The sequence below is a fragment of the Bos javanicus genome, chromosome 2 (genome assembly GCF_032452875.1).
Source record: "Bos javanicus breed banteng chromosome 2, ARS-OSU_banteng_1.0, whole genome shotgun sequence".
Classification (NCBI taxonomy): domain Eukaryota; kingdom Metazoa; phylum Chordata; class Mammalia; order Artiodactyla; family Bovidae; genus Bos; species Bos javanicus.
The window spans coordinates 9,776,077-9,792,674 of record NC_083869.1 but is presented as its reverse complement, the minus strand read 5'-3'; the positions used below and the strand labels follow the sequence as shown (position 1 = coordinate 9,792,674).

Here is a 16,598-nt window from a genome sequence, read left to right as displayed (position 1 = left end):
GGGCACAGCAAGTATAAATCCAGAGATGGGGGCTAACCTGGTGAGTTTAAAGGCCAGGATTGGTAGGAAGATCTGGGGTTGGGTTAGAGGTGGGGTGATGAATGGACAAACTAGGTGGCATTTGAATGCTTGGGGAAATAATTGAAGGATTTTTAAGAAGGAAAGTGACATGATATTAACATTTGGCAGTCTTGAGGAGAATGGATTATAGAGGTAAGAGTAGAAGTGGGAGGCACTTAGACTCCTTTAGGGGTCCAGGCAAAGGATGAGAATGGCTTGTCCAGTGTGGGGCCAGAAAGGTAGAGGGAAGTGGATATAGTATTCATAATATATTCTGGAGTTAAGAAAGGTTATAGTGACCATTTGGTTGGTTGGTGGTTTGTTTGTTTGTTTGTTTTTTTCTTTTTAAGAATTTCAAACTTTTAAAAAAATTCAGTATAAATTGATTAAGATAGAGATGAAATCATAGCGTTCATGTCTCTGAACCAGATTGACTTCTCAAAAAACAAAACAAAAAACCCCCAAACCATGCCCAATTAAATTAACAAGAATTTTGAGAGCTAGAATGAACCTTAGATGAATATTTGGACATGTCCCCTCCTCTCTGTTTTAAGGATGAGTCATTTGAGGTCAAGAAAGGTTAAGTGATTTGTCCAAGATCAGACCCAGAATATATGGCTCCAAGTTAATGTCATTTCCATACTGTTTGCTTGAATCTCCTTGAGTTTGGTTTTTGCTTTTAAGAGTACCCTACTGAAGTTTGATATTTATCATGGTATCAATACATGGATTCTAAAGATGTTAGGATCTTCTCCACAGAAATAATGATGAGTACTATGACTTATTTTCTCCATCTATTCTCTCCTCCCTCCCACTCTCATATCTTCTTTACCTTCCCCCTACCCCTTTCCCCCCTTCTTACTCTCCCCCTCTTCCTTTTCCCCCTCAGATATTGCAATTGCTGCTCCATATGGGGGTGAAGATAAAAAAGGAATTGTTTATATTTTCAATGGAAGACCCACAGGCTTGAATGCAGTACCGTCTCAGATCCTTGAAGGGAAGTGGGCAGCTCGGAGCATGCCACCAAGCTTCGGCTATTCCATGAAAGGAGCCACGGATATAGACAAGAATGGATATCCAGGTGCTTCCTAGAAATAAATAGTGCATCTTAGATTTTTCAGTCCTAACAGCCAGTAGTAGTAGGTTGGTGCAAATGTAATTGGAGTTTCAGACCGTGGACTTTAAATCATTATAACTAGGTTCAAACACATCTTTGTTAATCAAAATAGGAACCATTACAATAAACACATTTTTGCCAGTGAGAAATAAGTTTGTTTAATCCTGTAGTGTAAAAATCTGTGCTTCAGGATTTGACGAACCTCTCGGAAAGCATTTTCTGTTTCCTGCTGGTTGTGGAAGCATTTTCGCTGCATTAAGTGGTCAAGATGCTTGAAGAAGTGGTAGTCAGTTGTGAGAGATCAGGTGAATATGGAAGATGAGGGAAAACTTGTAGCCCAATTTGTTCAAGTTTAGAAGCATTGATTGTGCAACATACAGTCAGGGGTCGTTGTGAAGAAGAATTGGGCTCTTTCTGTTGAGCAATGCCTGCTGCAAGTGATGTAGTTCTCCATACATCTCATCAATTTGCTGAGCATACTTCTCAGATATAATGGTTTCACTGGGATTTAGAAAGCTATAGTGGATCAGACCAGCAGCAGACCACCAAATAGTGACCATGACCTTTTTTGGTGCAAATTTGGCTTTGGAAAGTGATTTGGAGTTTCTTCTCAGTCTAACCACTGAGCTGATTGTCACCAGTTTTGTATAAAATCCACTTTTCATCACAGGTAACAATATGATTGAGAAATGGTTCATTGTTGTTGCATAGAATAAGAGAAGATGACACTTCAAAAGAACTATTATTTTGATTTTCAGTCAGCTCACAAGGCACGTACTTATCTAGCTTTTTCACCTTTCCAATTGGCTTCAAATGCCAGACAAGTATAGAATGGTCAGCGTTGAGTTCTTCAACTTCTTGTGTAGTTGTAAGAGGATCCACTTTGATGATCCTTTCAGTTGGTGGTTGTCAACTTCTGATGGCCGGCCACTACGCTCCTAATCTTCAAGGCTCTCATCTCATTTGGAAAACTTCTTGAATTACCAACGGCCTGTATGTTCATCAACAGTTCCTTGGCCAAATGCTTTGTTGATGTTGTGAATTGTCTCCGCTGCTGTCTGTGACCCACTTTGAACTTGAATAAGAAAGTCACTCAATTTTGCTTTTTGTCTAACATCATTTCCATAGTCTAAAATAAAATATACAGCAAGTATTAAGTCATTAGCAAAAAAACATAAAGTGAGAAATGCACATTGAAATGATGTATAATATAACCCCATTCATTTAAGGATATATTCCAGTATCAAATGGCACCAACCTAATATTAATTACTTTTGCACCAACCTAATATTAATTACTCCTCTCTTGATTCTATGTTATAAGTCAGTTTAATTTTGTATTTCAGCTGCTGTTCAAGCCCTGCCATTGTTCAAGGCAGGTGGTCATCACTGAGGGGGTATGGAGCACAGACAGCTCTGTTCCCTGTGATGTTTTCTTTAGGGGCATAAAAAAGTTCCTAATTCTTTTGTGATCCATTGTACCTGTCTTTATGGTTTCTCATGTACTTTTCTGCTTAGAAAGAGCTTTGTCAAATTTAGCTTGGGTAAGCCTATTGGACTACAGTCCATGGGATCACAAAGTCAGACACACTGAAGTGACTTAGCACACACGCATGCATATACTGTGAGATAGAGTTCTGATTTCATTTTTCCTGATTGTGAACCAGTGGTACTAGCTACGTGTAAAGATACGTGTGAAGACTAACGCATTCTGTTCTTGTTGATTTGGATGCTATCTGCTGTCATTCTAAGGATTCTAGGTACAGTTGATCCTTGGACAGTGTGTTAAGGGTGCTGACCCTCTGCACACTCAAAAGTTCATCTATAACTGACTACACTCGACCTCTGTATCAACAGTTCTGGTTGTGAACCAACCTCGGGTTGTGTAGTGCTGTAGTACTTTCTGTGAAAAAAAAAAAAAATCCATGTATAAGTAGATTTTCACAGTTCAAACCCATGTTGTTCAAGAATCAACTGTGTTTGTATTTTGGTTTTATTTTGTTTCAAAAACAGAAAAAAATTTTGTTTCAAAACACAAAATTCAAAAATTTTTTTGTTTCAGAGAAAGAGAAATTTAAGTCCACAGGCAAATGTATCCCTATGGCTGATGCATGTTGATATATGGCAGAAACCAACACAATATTATAGTTATCCTTCAGTTAAAAGGAAATAAATTAAAAAAAAAACTAAATTAAAAAAATCCACAGGCATCTATAAAGCTTTTACCTTTGGGAATGTGTGTTTGGGTGGTATATCCTTCTTCATTGGTGCTGATTTTTACTCAGTATCTATTCAGAAGATTCTTATCTACCTGGATGGATGAAAAAATTAGTGTTATGAAAGTGTTTGTCATTGATAATAGTGTAAAGTTTTCATATAAATTTTAGCCTTTTAGATGCTGTCTTAAAATCACTGATGAAGAACTTTGAGTCTATGTCTAAATCTAATCTTTATTATGTACATGGAGAGCTTTATAGAATGGTATGTGAATTTTAAAAAACTATTATTATTAACATATTTTTTCTATTCTCTTTTAAGACTTAATTGTAGGAGCTTTTGGTGTCGATAGAGCTGTATTATACAGGTAAGACTTTCCATATCTGATACTACAGGAGTGTTATGAATTATATGGAAGTTTTATAGTTAAGTACTAGTGCTTAAATTTCATTTTAATTTTCTTGAATTAATGATAAAATTTGTTCTTTCTATTCAAGATTCACTTCAGGCAAGGAGGAGTGATACAAGGAGATCCCCAGAATAGAGAAAGCAGTAGATTGTTTTATTAGAAAAGCATTAAGAATTTTCCATCTTTGTTCTTTAAATTTGTTCAAAGATGTTCTCCTGTGTTTTAGATTTTATGAATTTAAAAGTATACGAGTTACATTTAAAAGTATAAAAGTTACATTTTCCTCTAAGAGACAAGAAATTAACTTGGTATTTGTGCCACAGTATTCTGAGACCACTGGGGAAAGATGTAATGACTCCCAAAATAAATATTTTTATCAGAGTAATATGTGTAAATCTACATGTCTCTAGTTCCCAGCTTCATCCGTATTTCCAGTAATTCTCTGTGTTTCATCAGTTCCTCATGCCTTACGGTATCATCTGGCTTTGCAAGTAGATTAAGATGTTTACACTTCTATGGACTGTGCTTATATCTGGCAGGAAAACTAACGCTCTTGTGTAGTGTAGGTCAACTTGATTGTGCCTCTCAGAGCAGCTTGCGACCATACAGGTTCTTGGATTTGTCATGATTGGAACAAGCACACTGACCTGAGCCTGCTGTATTTTTTTTACAGAGCATAAACATGTACATCTGAACTTTGGAAAACTGTATTTATTTTAATTTATTGTTTAGTTTTAAAAATTGCTATTAATAGTAATAGCAGTAATACAGGCATGTGGTAAAATGTCAAGCAATATGAAAAGGGCATACAATAAAAAATATATACTTCCTCTCACACCAGTTACTAGTTCATTAGTATATCCTACCAGAAACATTCTGTGCATTACAAAATTGTGTGTAAATGTGTGCACGCATCCTTTTTACATGGCGGTTTTTTTTCCTGTCATACTAAAATTCTCTCCTGGCTAATATCATCCCATATTAGTGCAGATGGCTTTACAGCACTCATCTCCCTCTTGTATTGCAGCTGCATTAGGTAGCTATCCTCCGACTTATTTAATCATCCTGCTTTAATGGGCTGTGTTCAGATAGGTTGTGACCAGTGGTCCTGCTTTGCCTGGAATTGAGGGGGCTTTACCGGGTCATGGAACTTTCACTGATAAAATCAAGACAGTCTGGGGCAAACTGAGCTGTTTGGTCTTTCTACGTTTAGATTGTTTCTATTCTTTGTGCTATTACAGACACTGCTTTAGTGAACATTGCGCTGTATACACCATGAACGTGATCCTGAAGTACTTAGATCAGTGTATCATTTTAAATAACTTTTTTTCTTTTTTTTTAAAACCAGGGCCAGACCAGTTATCACTGTAAATGCTGGCCTTGAAGTGTACCCTAGCATTTTAAATCAAGAAAATAAAACCTGCCCTCTGCCTGGGACAGATCTCAAAGTTTCCTGGTAAGGGTTTTTGTTTAATAATAGTTATAATTATTGGTTCAATCATTATAAAATTAATTGAAAATGGGGGAGTGGGCTGAAATATTACTAAAACAGTTTCTATGGATATACTCTATTTTCTTGTCATAGATTGAATTTACAAATATTGTTCCAAAGAGGGTACATATAAGCCTCTAGAAATATTCTATAAACTAGTATAAAACTAATTTTTGAAAAATGAATATATCAAAAATAAAAAAACCAGTGAACATTTTGATTTTGATTTTGATTTTTAAAAACTAATGATGTTTTTCAGATTTAGTATCTGTGACTCATTGTATGAAAAGAATTATTTTGCTTGAAGGTATTGGTCTTCTATTTGTTCTTTTACTAATTTCTGAAGAAAAATGTAACTTTTTCTGTAAACCTAATGTCTGAAATTCTTCTCTATTTTTCAAGTTTACATTTTTTATTACTTTTCACTATATCATGTGATTTTTTTTTTTTACTATTTTTTATTTTATTTGTATTTATAATTTAAGTTTTTTTCCTTTAAACTGACTCATGTTTTACTTTAAAACATATTAAAATAAAATGGAGAAACCAGTCTTTCTCATGCATGTCAACATAAATATAAAATTAGTAATGAAAAGTCCTGATCCATATAAACTGACTGTAAGTACCCAACTTTGGGAAACAATGTTCGTGTTTCTTACTTACACAGAAAAATCAAAGAGAACTTATATGTGAAGGGTTGAATGATTGGAAGCTGGGAAAATTTTACTTCAAATGATCTAATGGAAAGATATTTTTCCTGATTTTGTTTTTGAAGTATTGTTATTATTAAAATCATTTTTCAAAATTTTGTTTATAATATATAAAACAAACATGTATACAATAAAAATTTTATTTCTTTCATCAGAGTGCTTTAAAAGTTCAATAGTATTTGGTCTTCATTTTCATTGATTGGCAGTGACATTTTCAAGGTTTTGCTTATTCTGGTAACAGTGTGAAGGCTTTGAATACATTAACTAGAGCAGTAGCTTTCACATGTTTTTGATTATAGGATGAAACACATTTTACATCATAATCCAGTAAACATACGTTTTTAAACTTAAGTTTCATGAAATCTTACCCTTGATACTTACATCAATTTTACACATAAACATTCGTTTTTTTAAGATGCTGGCCACAGCCCAGTAAACTGATGTCATGACCTAGTAATAAGCTGTGAAAAATGCTATTCTAGAGGAGCTCACTAATTAAAGGGAGCTTTGCGGGGCTTTTAAATAAGTGAGATATTTATTTTAAATCTGGACTGTCATTTTCCTCATTTAGATTTGTCAAAGAGATTCTATAAACTTGAGAGGAGGTTAGGAACTTTTTTTTCTTTTTTGTCTCATTAAAGTATTGTGAAAGGAAATGTGCCTGTTACTGAAGAATGACAGTATAGAATATTAGAATATTCTGTATAGTTTAATGTATAAAAATAATATTAAGATGTAAAGAAAGATACAAGGCTTCACAGTGTAAACTAAGTATTAGAAATGTGAGATTTAAAAAAGAAGAAATGTGAGATTTGGATGATATTAAAAAATGTTTAAACTGGATTATGGGATTTGTATGTATTTTTTTTTTTTTTTACAGTTTTAATGTCAGGTTCTGCTTAAAGGCAGATGGCAAAGGAGCACTTCCTACGAAGCTTGGTAAGTGTTCTATGGAAAAATTATATATAATGGTGCTGCGTATGCAGCACTTAAAAAAGTTCTAGGATATCTGAATAACTATTCAGATAGTTGTTATTTTTTTTTTATTTGAATGTTTATGTAAAAGACATTTAAAATTACAACATAATTATTTTGTTTGGCAGCCCTTAAGCCAGTTCAGAGATAATACATTTATTTATTGGCATTCTGAAAAATTAGTGATAAATACGGCCTTGAGAAAGTTAAAGTTACAAATGTGAGACAAATGAACTTCAGGAAAAATGAATATCATTGCTTATAAAGTCAGTTACCTACTGAGAAGTTTATATTTTATGTGCCGGAGAAACCCTGGTAATTTCAGAAGTAGAGGTGATTTAGAAAGAGAGAAGGAGAAAAAGTTTTGACACTAAGTTTAACCCACACAGAAAATACTAACTTCACTCTTTTTTTCCAAAAAATTGTTTATGTGATTCTGAAAGCAGGGTAGGAGAGTTCAGTAACTATTGTGGAGATTTTTCAGTGTAAATGCTAAGAAATAACAGTGAAGCTCTTAACAGAGGGACTGAGTCTGTTGGGAGGTGTGTTTGTGTCTGAAGTTCACATAGGGTGGCAAGGAAGGTAGTTTTTCAGTAAAGACCTGAAGGAAATGAAGGAGCTAAGGGATTACCTGGACACGTATTTTGCGGAGGAAATGGCAGTTTCCAGAGGCTAGAGGCAGGCGCTTGCTGTCTCTCAAAGAGTGGATGGAACAGAACTGGAAGCAAAATAATCCTGGGTTTTCACTCAGATTTGTTATGAAGTTGAGCATTTAGAGGAACTTGAAAGGAGACTTGTGGTTTTAAAGATCTACATTCTTATCTCCTTTGAAGAAACTATTTAAGAAGAACTGAATCTTAAAAGCTAGTAATCTAGCAACTATGCTTGATTCTTGGCTGCACATTCTTTTTAAGATGATTCCTGACCTGGTCAGCTTTGTTTGGTCATTTGCTTCACAAGAGACATATTTACCTGATAGTTTGATATGGTAGCTTTATTAGAAGTAGGAGTTGGAATTGATACAAACTGCTCATTCATCACGGTAGTGAATGTATGGGTGCAGATTAGTAAACATTTCTTACTCACAATCAGCAGGAGTGCTGCTACCTGCATTAGTGGTGGAAGTCTTAATTATTCACATATCTTATTTCTGAACTTCCTCCTCTCAGCTTAAGTGAAAAGAAAAAAAAATTCCCTTCTATGGGCTAGTTGTTTTATCATTATCTAGTGTCTGAATTATTAGATGACATTAAGCTGGGAATGGTTGGATTAATTAATTATTAAATATTTATTCAGAATTAATATGTTGTGGTCTCACTATACCGGATAGACTTTTTAAGAATGAATTAGAAGGAAGTTACTTCTTAAGAAATGTCTGTATATCTCTCTTTACATGAAAACTTGAGATATTTAGGACAGGTAGGTGTCCATAAAGATTATGTTGGTTATAAATCCTTTGGTTTGTATAGACTTCCAGGTGGAGCTTCTTTTGGATAAACTCAAGCAGAAAGGAGCAATTCGACGAGCACTCTTTCTCCATAACAGGTCCCCGGGTCACTCCAAGAACATGACCATCTCAAGGGGGGGACAGATGCAGTGTGAGGAGCTGATCGCATATCTGCGGGTAAGACATACTTTTATGTTTCTTATCTTTCTATGTATTATTTTTTCATCTGAATGATTTTTCCTTTCTGTAAAAGTTTTTTTGGTGGTGAATAAACAAGAAAACAGAAAAATGCAGTTGAGGAAACAGGGCTTTTTAAAGAGTCAGACTTGAGTAATGGACATCTACTCTTGTCAGGTGGCCTTATTAAATTATGACAAACGTATTAACTGGACTCTCAAGACCGTAAAATAAATCTACCCCTCCCCAAGTAATCAATTAAAAAACTCCATTGGCAAACCTGACTTGTGAGTTGTAAGCAAGTGTATGAGTCAGGGTAGCTAGAGAGGGAGGGATGGAACCTGGGCAGAGGGGAGCAGTACTTGCCAACACCATTATGGGGGTTCAGAGTCACCTGGGGCCTGCTGCAAGCTAGGGGTCTGACCTGAACTTCTGTATTAGGTCTAGATTTTTCCACAGGGCTAAAGTGTCCCCAAAACAAAGATGCCCCTGACTCTTGCAAGAGTAAATGCAAGTTTTCACTGGAACAATCTAGTACAGGTCCCACAGGTTAAGTTCAAATCAAATAGGAATTCATTTCTAAAGTACTAAAGAAACAGAGAGTAAGCCATTAGAAGACACAGCAAACAAATCTTAGTCCTGGAAAAGTAAAGTGAAAGTTGCTCAGTCGTCTCCGACTCTTTGCCACCCCATGGAAAGACTTGAGATTTAGAATTATCAGTTACAAAGTATAAATGTATATAAAATATTGAAAGAAATAAAGGGTGAACTTTGATTTAAAAGACAAAGATATCAGTAAAGATATAGAAGACTCAACATAATTAATAAACTCTATATAGAACTTGGCATCCAACATTTAGAGAATATAAAAGTTCCCAATATACATAGAGGAAGTCTGAACAAATTTAATAAAATTGAAATCATAGAATATATGCTGTTTGATTATAGTGCAATATTTAGAAATCAGTAACAAATTTAAATTGAGAATTAGGAATTGTGATTTTAAGCAACTTATGGATTAAAAAAAAGATCATACTAGAAATTTACTTAGAAGTAAATTATAATGGAAATATCAAAATATGTAGGATATCCCAAAAGCGTAATATAGAGGTAAATGTATATAGCCTTAAATGCTGTTTAAATGAAAGCTTGAGGGAAAAAATGAAGGGGAAAAAAACCCCAAAAACCTCCACAAAATTAAAAATTAAAAAAGGACATTCCTGGTGACTCAGCAGTAAAAAATCTACCTAGAGTGTGGGAGACCCTGGGTTCGATCCCTGGGTTGGGAAGATGCCCAGGAGAAGAGAATGGTTACCCATTCCGGTATTCTTGCCTGGGAAATCCCATGGACAGAGGAGTCTGGAGGGGTACAGTCTGTGGGGCAGCAAAGAGTCAGATATGACTGAAGCAACTTTGCTCGCAGGCACATAGATAATGGAGGAATTAAAATAATAGAATATTATGAACAACCTTGTACCAAGAAAACAAAAACATTCTTAGAAAAACATGATACAACTGTTACTTGAAGAAATAGAAAACCCAAACAATCCACTTAACCATATAAACTAACCATATAAACCATTCTGAAAATTGAACTGGCAGTTTAAAAGTCTTTACACAAACAGATCACAAGACCTAAATAATTTTATAGGCAATAATGTCTAAGCTGTCAGGAATGAGATATTCCAATATTAAGCTCTTAGAAAGAATAGAAAAACAAGATGTATTTCCAGTTTATTCTCTGAAGCTAGTGTAATTGATACCTAGACTGGCCAAGGATAGTATAAACAAGAATTCATGAGTCTTACACAAAGACATAGATAAAGAATTACTAACCAAATATAAGCAAACTCAATCCAAGCTGTTTATAAAGAAGATTAAAAAACAGACCAACTTGCATGTATCCTAGAGTGGGTTAACATTAAAAGTATAGAAGTACAACTTCACACATGAATAGACTGAAAACATGGCCGTCTTACTTGAAGTGCAGGAAAGGTTTTTGATTAAATAACTGTTCATGATATTTGCAAACAAGACAAATACCTCAAGCTTCAACTATGAAGAAATACCATTTTATACGCAAAGTCTACCAGTACCTATTGCTTGGTCCAGCTGTGAATTAATGAGAATTCTTATGTGTTGCTGATGGCAGTGTAAATGCTGTGAAGATTTTGGAAGATAATATGGTATTATCTTAGCCGACAAATCTCCTTTCCACTGTGTAGAATGATACATTTTTTTTTTTTTGTAATAGCAAAAATAAACCAAAACCCCAAAGAAATCCAAAAAATAATTGATAAACTGTGGATTTATTATAAGTATTACTCAACATGGGCTTCCCTGATAGCTCAGTTGGTAAAGAATCTGCCTGCAATGCAGGAGACCCCGGTTCAATTCCTGGGTTGGGAAGATCCCCTGAGGAAGGGATGCGCTACCCCACTCCAGTATTCTTGGGCTTCCCTTGTGGCTCAGCTGGTAAAGAATCCTGCAATGTGGGAGATCTGGGTTTGATCCCTGGGTTGGGAAGATCCCCTTGAGAAGGGAAAGGCTACCCACTCCAGTTACTCAGCAATAAAAATTAACCTTGCTACATGCAATAATGCAAATGAATCTTCTAAAAAAGTGTTGAAGCAAATAACAGAAGAATACGTATGGTCTCATTTTAAAATGAACAGGAAAAGCAATCTGAAGAACATGCTGTTTTAGAGACCTATACACTACTGTGAGCAAGCTAATGGAATGATTACCTCTGGAAGGAAGACAGAGGGATGAAAAGAGCATGTAGGTAGCTTAAGCAATATAGGTAATGTCCTAGTTATTATTTATATTGGGTGTGTGTCAGAGTGCTCATTTTATTAACAGGTCTCATATATTTTTGTGTGAATCAAATATTACATTGCAAAACAAAGTTGGTTAAGGATTCTCAATGGATAATGATAGTCTTTATGGATATCCTATTCTTATGTAAGTGTAGTTTTACAGAGAGTTTTGGTAGAACTGGATCAAGGGCTGAGTACAGCTGGCTTTGTATTGTGTGCTTACGGATTTCTACAGATAGCTTGATGTCTTACTTAGGTTGATGTTGTAATTAATTCAAAGCTTTTCCATTTTTAGGATGAATCTGAATTTAGAGACAAACTCACTCCAATTACTATTTTTATGGAGTATTGGTTGGATTATAGAACAGCTGCTGATGCAACAGGGTTGCAACCTATTCTTAACCAATTTACTCCTGCCAATGTTAGTCGACAGGTACTGTACTTTTTTATTCTTTTATCTTTTTAAAAAATATTATAATTCATTTTTTAAATAGCATAAAGGATGGCTTTTATTTTATATTTTTAATCTTTTTGCATTGGAGTATAGCAGATTAACAATATTGAGATGGTTTCAGGTGCACAGCAAAGGGACTCAGCTGTACAAGGATTGCTTCTATAATGTTGCCTTTTTAGTCAGAGAAGTCAGAGGGGAGGAGACATTCAAAGCCACTCAGCTTATATGCAGAGGAAGACAAGGTTGCATTTTGAATACATAAAACAATAAAGTAATTCAAGGAAAACAACAAGATGCTAAGTAATACATAGTATTTTAGTATTTTGCTGAACAAGTTTATGTTATCTTTGATTTATATTTTAAAAGCTAGTGTATATACACACATATGCATATATAGTATATAAATCATTTTTTTGATAAAATCAAATACAGCAACACAGAATTTTATAAGGAACATATTTTATATGTTTGCTACATTTTATAGTTTTAATTTTATAATTTATTTTATATAGCTATCTTATATTTTGCATGTAAATAGTATAGATGCTGCTTTCCACTACCCATTAGTATAGAACTTACAAACATTGTTCTTAGTTCGTATTTTTTACAATTTATATTTTTAGGGGATGCACAGTCTTACTTTGATTAATTTAATAATGAACATATGAGCCTCTTATAGTCTGTTGTTCAGTTTTACAGTTTTTAAAAAAGTTAATTGTTAATTTTACATTATGCATTTTGATATATGGGTTATGATTATTTTCTGTTTATAATTGTGGAATTCTTTCGGAAACTATTTATTAGTGTTAACATTAGTTTACTGGGATCACCAATCTCTTTAATACCAATATAATTTAAAGGCAGCTTATCAAACTGGCTAACTTTGGAATCTGATTTGAGGGAAATAATAACTTTAATATTTGACTTTCTTCCCTTTCTCTACCTCCATTTCTTCATTATTTGAATCTTTGTTTCCTCTGTGTTCTACTTTTGTTTCAACAAGGACATTACCTATTCTCAGGCATCTTTCTTTCTCTATTCTTAGTTTTATTATGAACTCTCATTTCTGTGTTAATTACCTACCCCACCATGCTTATTTACTTCTCTCTAAAATGGCCCTTTATTTCCCTGATCATATTACTCACTTTTTTTTACTGTACACTCTTTAAAGTACTGCTTTCTAGTAGAAATATAATGTGAGACACATTCATAATTTAAATTTACTGATCAGTAACATTAAAAAAAATAGAAAACTGGTGACTGTAATTTTAATAATATATTTGTATTAGTTTGCTAGGACTGACTGCTATTACAAAGTGCCACAGAATGGGTGGTGAAATAATGGAAATTTATTTTCTCACAATTCTGGAGGCTTAAAGTCAGAGATCAAAGTGTGGGCTATTGGTTTCCTCTGAAGCTTTTCCCTCTGGCTTGTAGTGGTCACTTTCTCCCTGTGTCTCTATGTGGTCTCCCCTCTGTGTCTGTGTTCTAATCTCCCTATAAAGCACTGGTCATATTTGATTAGGGCTTCCCTCATAGCTCAGTCAGTAAAGAATCTGCTTGCAATGCAAGAGACCTGCGTTCGATCCTGGGTTGGGAAGATCCCCTGGAGAAGGAAATGGCACCCCACTCCAATATTCTTGCCTGGAGAATCCCATGGACAGAGGAGCCTGGCAGGCCACAGTCCATGTGGCTGCAAGAGTTGGACATGACTTAGCGATTTAACCACCACCACCACCATATTGGATTAGGGCCCACCCTAACGATGTCATTTTAACTTAATTACCCTTTAAAAACCATATTTCCAAATAGTCACATTTTTCTATGAAATTCTTTATATTGTTTTTTACTGTCTTCAAAATCCAGAGTTTATTATACTATAGCACATCTCAATTCGGATGCTAAAGCTTCATCAGATATTTTTTCCGCATTTAGAAGTCATAGAATTTGCAACTGGAAAACTTTTAGTATAACTTTTAGAATAACATAGGCAAGTTATTCTAAAAGTTATACTAAAAGTTTTCCAGTGGCAGAATCAAATATCAGTTTTTAAATTTAAATAAATTAATATTAAATGAAATGTAAAACTCAAACAACCCCCTCCCGCGGCTGCCCCCATGCCGCCCCGTCATACTAGGTACATTTCAAGTGCTCAAAAGCCACTTGCAGCTTGCTGTGGCTTTTCTATTGGACAAAGCAGCTCTTGAGTTTTCCTTTCTGTACCCTTATCCCTTGGAGTTAGTGCTTTCTGCAGAAAACGTGCTTTTTAACCACCCCACCCCCCCACCCCGCCCTGGAGAAGGCAATGGCAACCCACTCCAGTGTTCTTGCCTGGAGAATACCAGGGACGGGGGAGCCTCGTGGGCTGCCGTCTATGGGGTTGCACAGAGTTGGACACGACTGAAGCGACTTAGCAGCTCCCCACCCCCCCACCGCCTCCTGGTTGTTAATTCAAATGTGTATTAAGTTCTTAACTCTGTGTAAGATCATATCAGATCAGATCAGATCAGTCACTCAGTCGTGTCCGACTCTCTGCGACCCCATGAATCGCAGCACGCCAGGCCTCCCTGTCCATCACCAACTCCCGGAGTTCACCCAGACTCACATCCATCGAGTCAGTGATGCCATCCAGCCATTTCATTCTCTGTCGTCCCCTTCTCCTCCTGCCCCCAATCCCTCCCAGCATCAGAGTCTTTTCCAACGAGTCAACTCTTCACATGAGGTGGCCAACTATCACATATCATTAAATCCAGTCTTAGTTCATGAACTAAGTTAGCAGTTGATTGTCTTTGATATGACTTGTGCAGTTACCTCAAAGTTCTTCTAATGATCCTGGCCTTTTCCCCCCAACTTCTTGAAGCACATAGCAGCTGTTTCCATCTAGGTCAGTGAATTAGTTAACATGTATTGTTGGGTTTCATCCCAGTTACGTTGTCAGTTAAGATCTCTATCATATAATTTTATTCTTGGAAGCCATATATCCCTGTAACTTGAAAGCATACAGTTTTGTTGTTGTTGTTTTCAAGAAAGCCTGTCACTATTTTTCCCCTTTAAATCTTTTTCTTTTCTGTTTGCATTAGGACCTGAAGCCCTTTGGATGTTAACAATAGACAAACCAAGAATGGCTTAATCATTTTTTTCTTTCCTCTTTTATTAATTTTTATGTTTCTTATTTCACATCCTGCCCAACTTCTTCTGCTTCCTCCACTGTGTCTTTCTGCTGGGTTTTCCACAGTGTTCCGGCTGACACGTCATATGGTCATATCTAGAGGGAGAAAGTGTTGAGGTCTTTGCTTATTGTATCTGTCCTGGATCTGCTAACTTAATGCTTCTGGGTCCTTCTTCTTTATCTCTTTCCAGATGGCCATGCCAACACGGAACTCCTTTCATCCAGTTTCTGTTCCATTTGGTCTGTCTGTCTGAATTGCTACTATGCCTCCACAGCTCCTTATTCTTTTACTCCTTATTCTGTGCTCTCCAGAGTCATAGTCTGTAATGAGAAATTCTGTAAAGGAGCTTCTTTGGCCCAGGATCACACAACTTAGCAGTAGCAGATTAAAGCTAAACTCTAAATTCAGTATTACTTTCTATTCTACACTTCATTCCAAAGTCATAACAGCTTAATTCGAGATAGACCTAAAAGGTTCCAACTAATTGTATTATACCCTATGAATCTTTTCCTTCCTTTTCATTCTTACTAGCTAACACTGACCTGTTTAAAAACAGGCAGCCATGATCCCTTTTGCATTCAGGTATATATAAGTTGAGTGTATATAAATATATACATGTATATTCATATACATCCATATATATATTAATATACACTGTGTGTGACCTGTATTGGTATTTACTCATGTAGAAAAAATTAAAAAACTTTTTTCTAGGCTCATATTCTACTTGACTGTGGTGAAGACAATGTCTGTAAGCCCAAACTGGAGGTTTCTGTAGATAGGTAAGTTTTGCTCCAAATAATAGACTGTATAATAAGAAATTGAAATGAAAGAGCACATTTTTCTATTAAAGTAATAGCAATGAGAATTAGTTAAATTGGAGGATAATGCATGATTTTCAGTAAAGGAGTGAATGTTGAGCTTTAGAAAAATAGGCTGTATGTTTCACCAGCTGCCTAGGTTAACAGATCTTTTTTCATCAGTATGGAGTAGTGTCACAAAGTAGCATTGTATTCTCTTAAAGATTGTCTCTTGACTAAAGGACGTATTACCATTTTATATGATGTATAAATTGTAGCAAAGTATCATGACCAGGGGATTAGTTCAACTTTTAGAAAAAAATCAGGAAATTAATAAGTACAAAGGGATATAAAATTACTTCCATAAGTAGATTTGAGTGATAGTGATATGAGAAAGGCATCAGTGTTTTCTTTGATTGGGAGAAACGTTGAGTTTGCACCCAGTGTGCTATTTCCAGTTCAGTGTTGATCTGTGCAGTGGTCTCAAAATATCCTGAGATGCTGTTGAACACCATCAGTGCTTTGAACAGTCATGCTCTTGCTATGCAGTCTTTCTTCATTGACTAGATTTATATTAACTTGTAGTGATCAAAAGAAGATCTATATTGGGGACGACAACCCTCTGACCTTGATTGTTAAGGCTCAGAATCAGGGGGAAGGTGCCTATGAAGCCGAGCTCATCGTTTCCATCCCACTGCAGGCTGATTTCATCGGGGTTGTCCGTAACAGTGAAGTAAGCAAGCTGCCTCTTT

At 35.5% G+C, this 16,598-nt stretch overlaps 1 protein-coding gene across 2 annotated transcripts in view; it reads left to right on the top strand.

The window, feature by feature from the left end:
- ITGAV (integrin subunit alpha V) overlaps nt 1-16,598 on the top strand; it is a 108,870-nt gene that overhangs the window by 73,675 nt on the left and 18,597 nt on the right. For both annotated transcript variants that reach the window (XM_061433378.1, XM_061433388.1), the window contains exons 13-20: nt 950-1,141; nt 3,715-3,760; nt 5,151-5,258; nt 6,885-6,943; nt 8,449-8,603; nt 11,718-11,855; nt 15,761-15,828; nt 16,432-16,579. In XM_061433378.1, the coding sequence (XP_061289362.1) occupies nt 950-1,141; nt 3,715-3,760; nt 5,151-5,258; nt 6,885-6,943; nt 8,449-8,603; nt 11,718-11,855; nt 15,761-15,828; nt 16,432-16,579 (914 nt within the window). The remainder of the gene's footprint in view (nt 1-949; nt 1,142-3,714; nt 3,761-5,150; nt 5,259-6,884; nt 6,944-8,448; nt 8,604-11,717; nt 11,856-15,760; nt 15,829-16,431; nt 16,580-16,598) is intronic.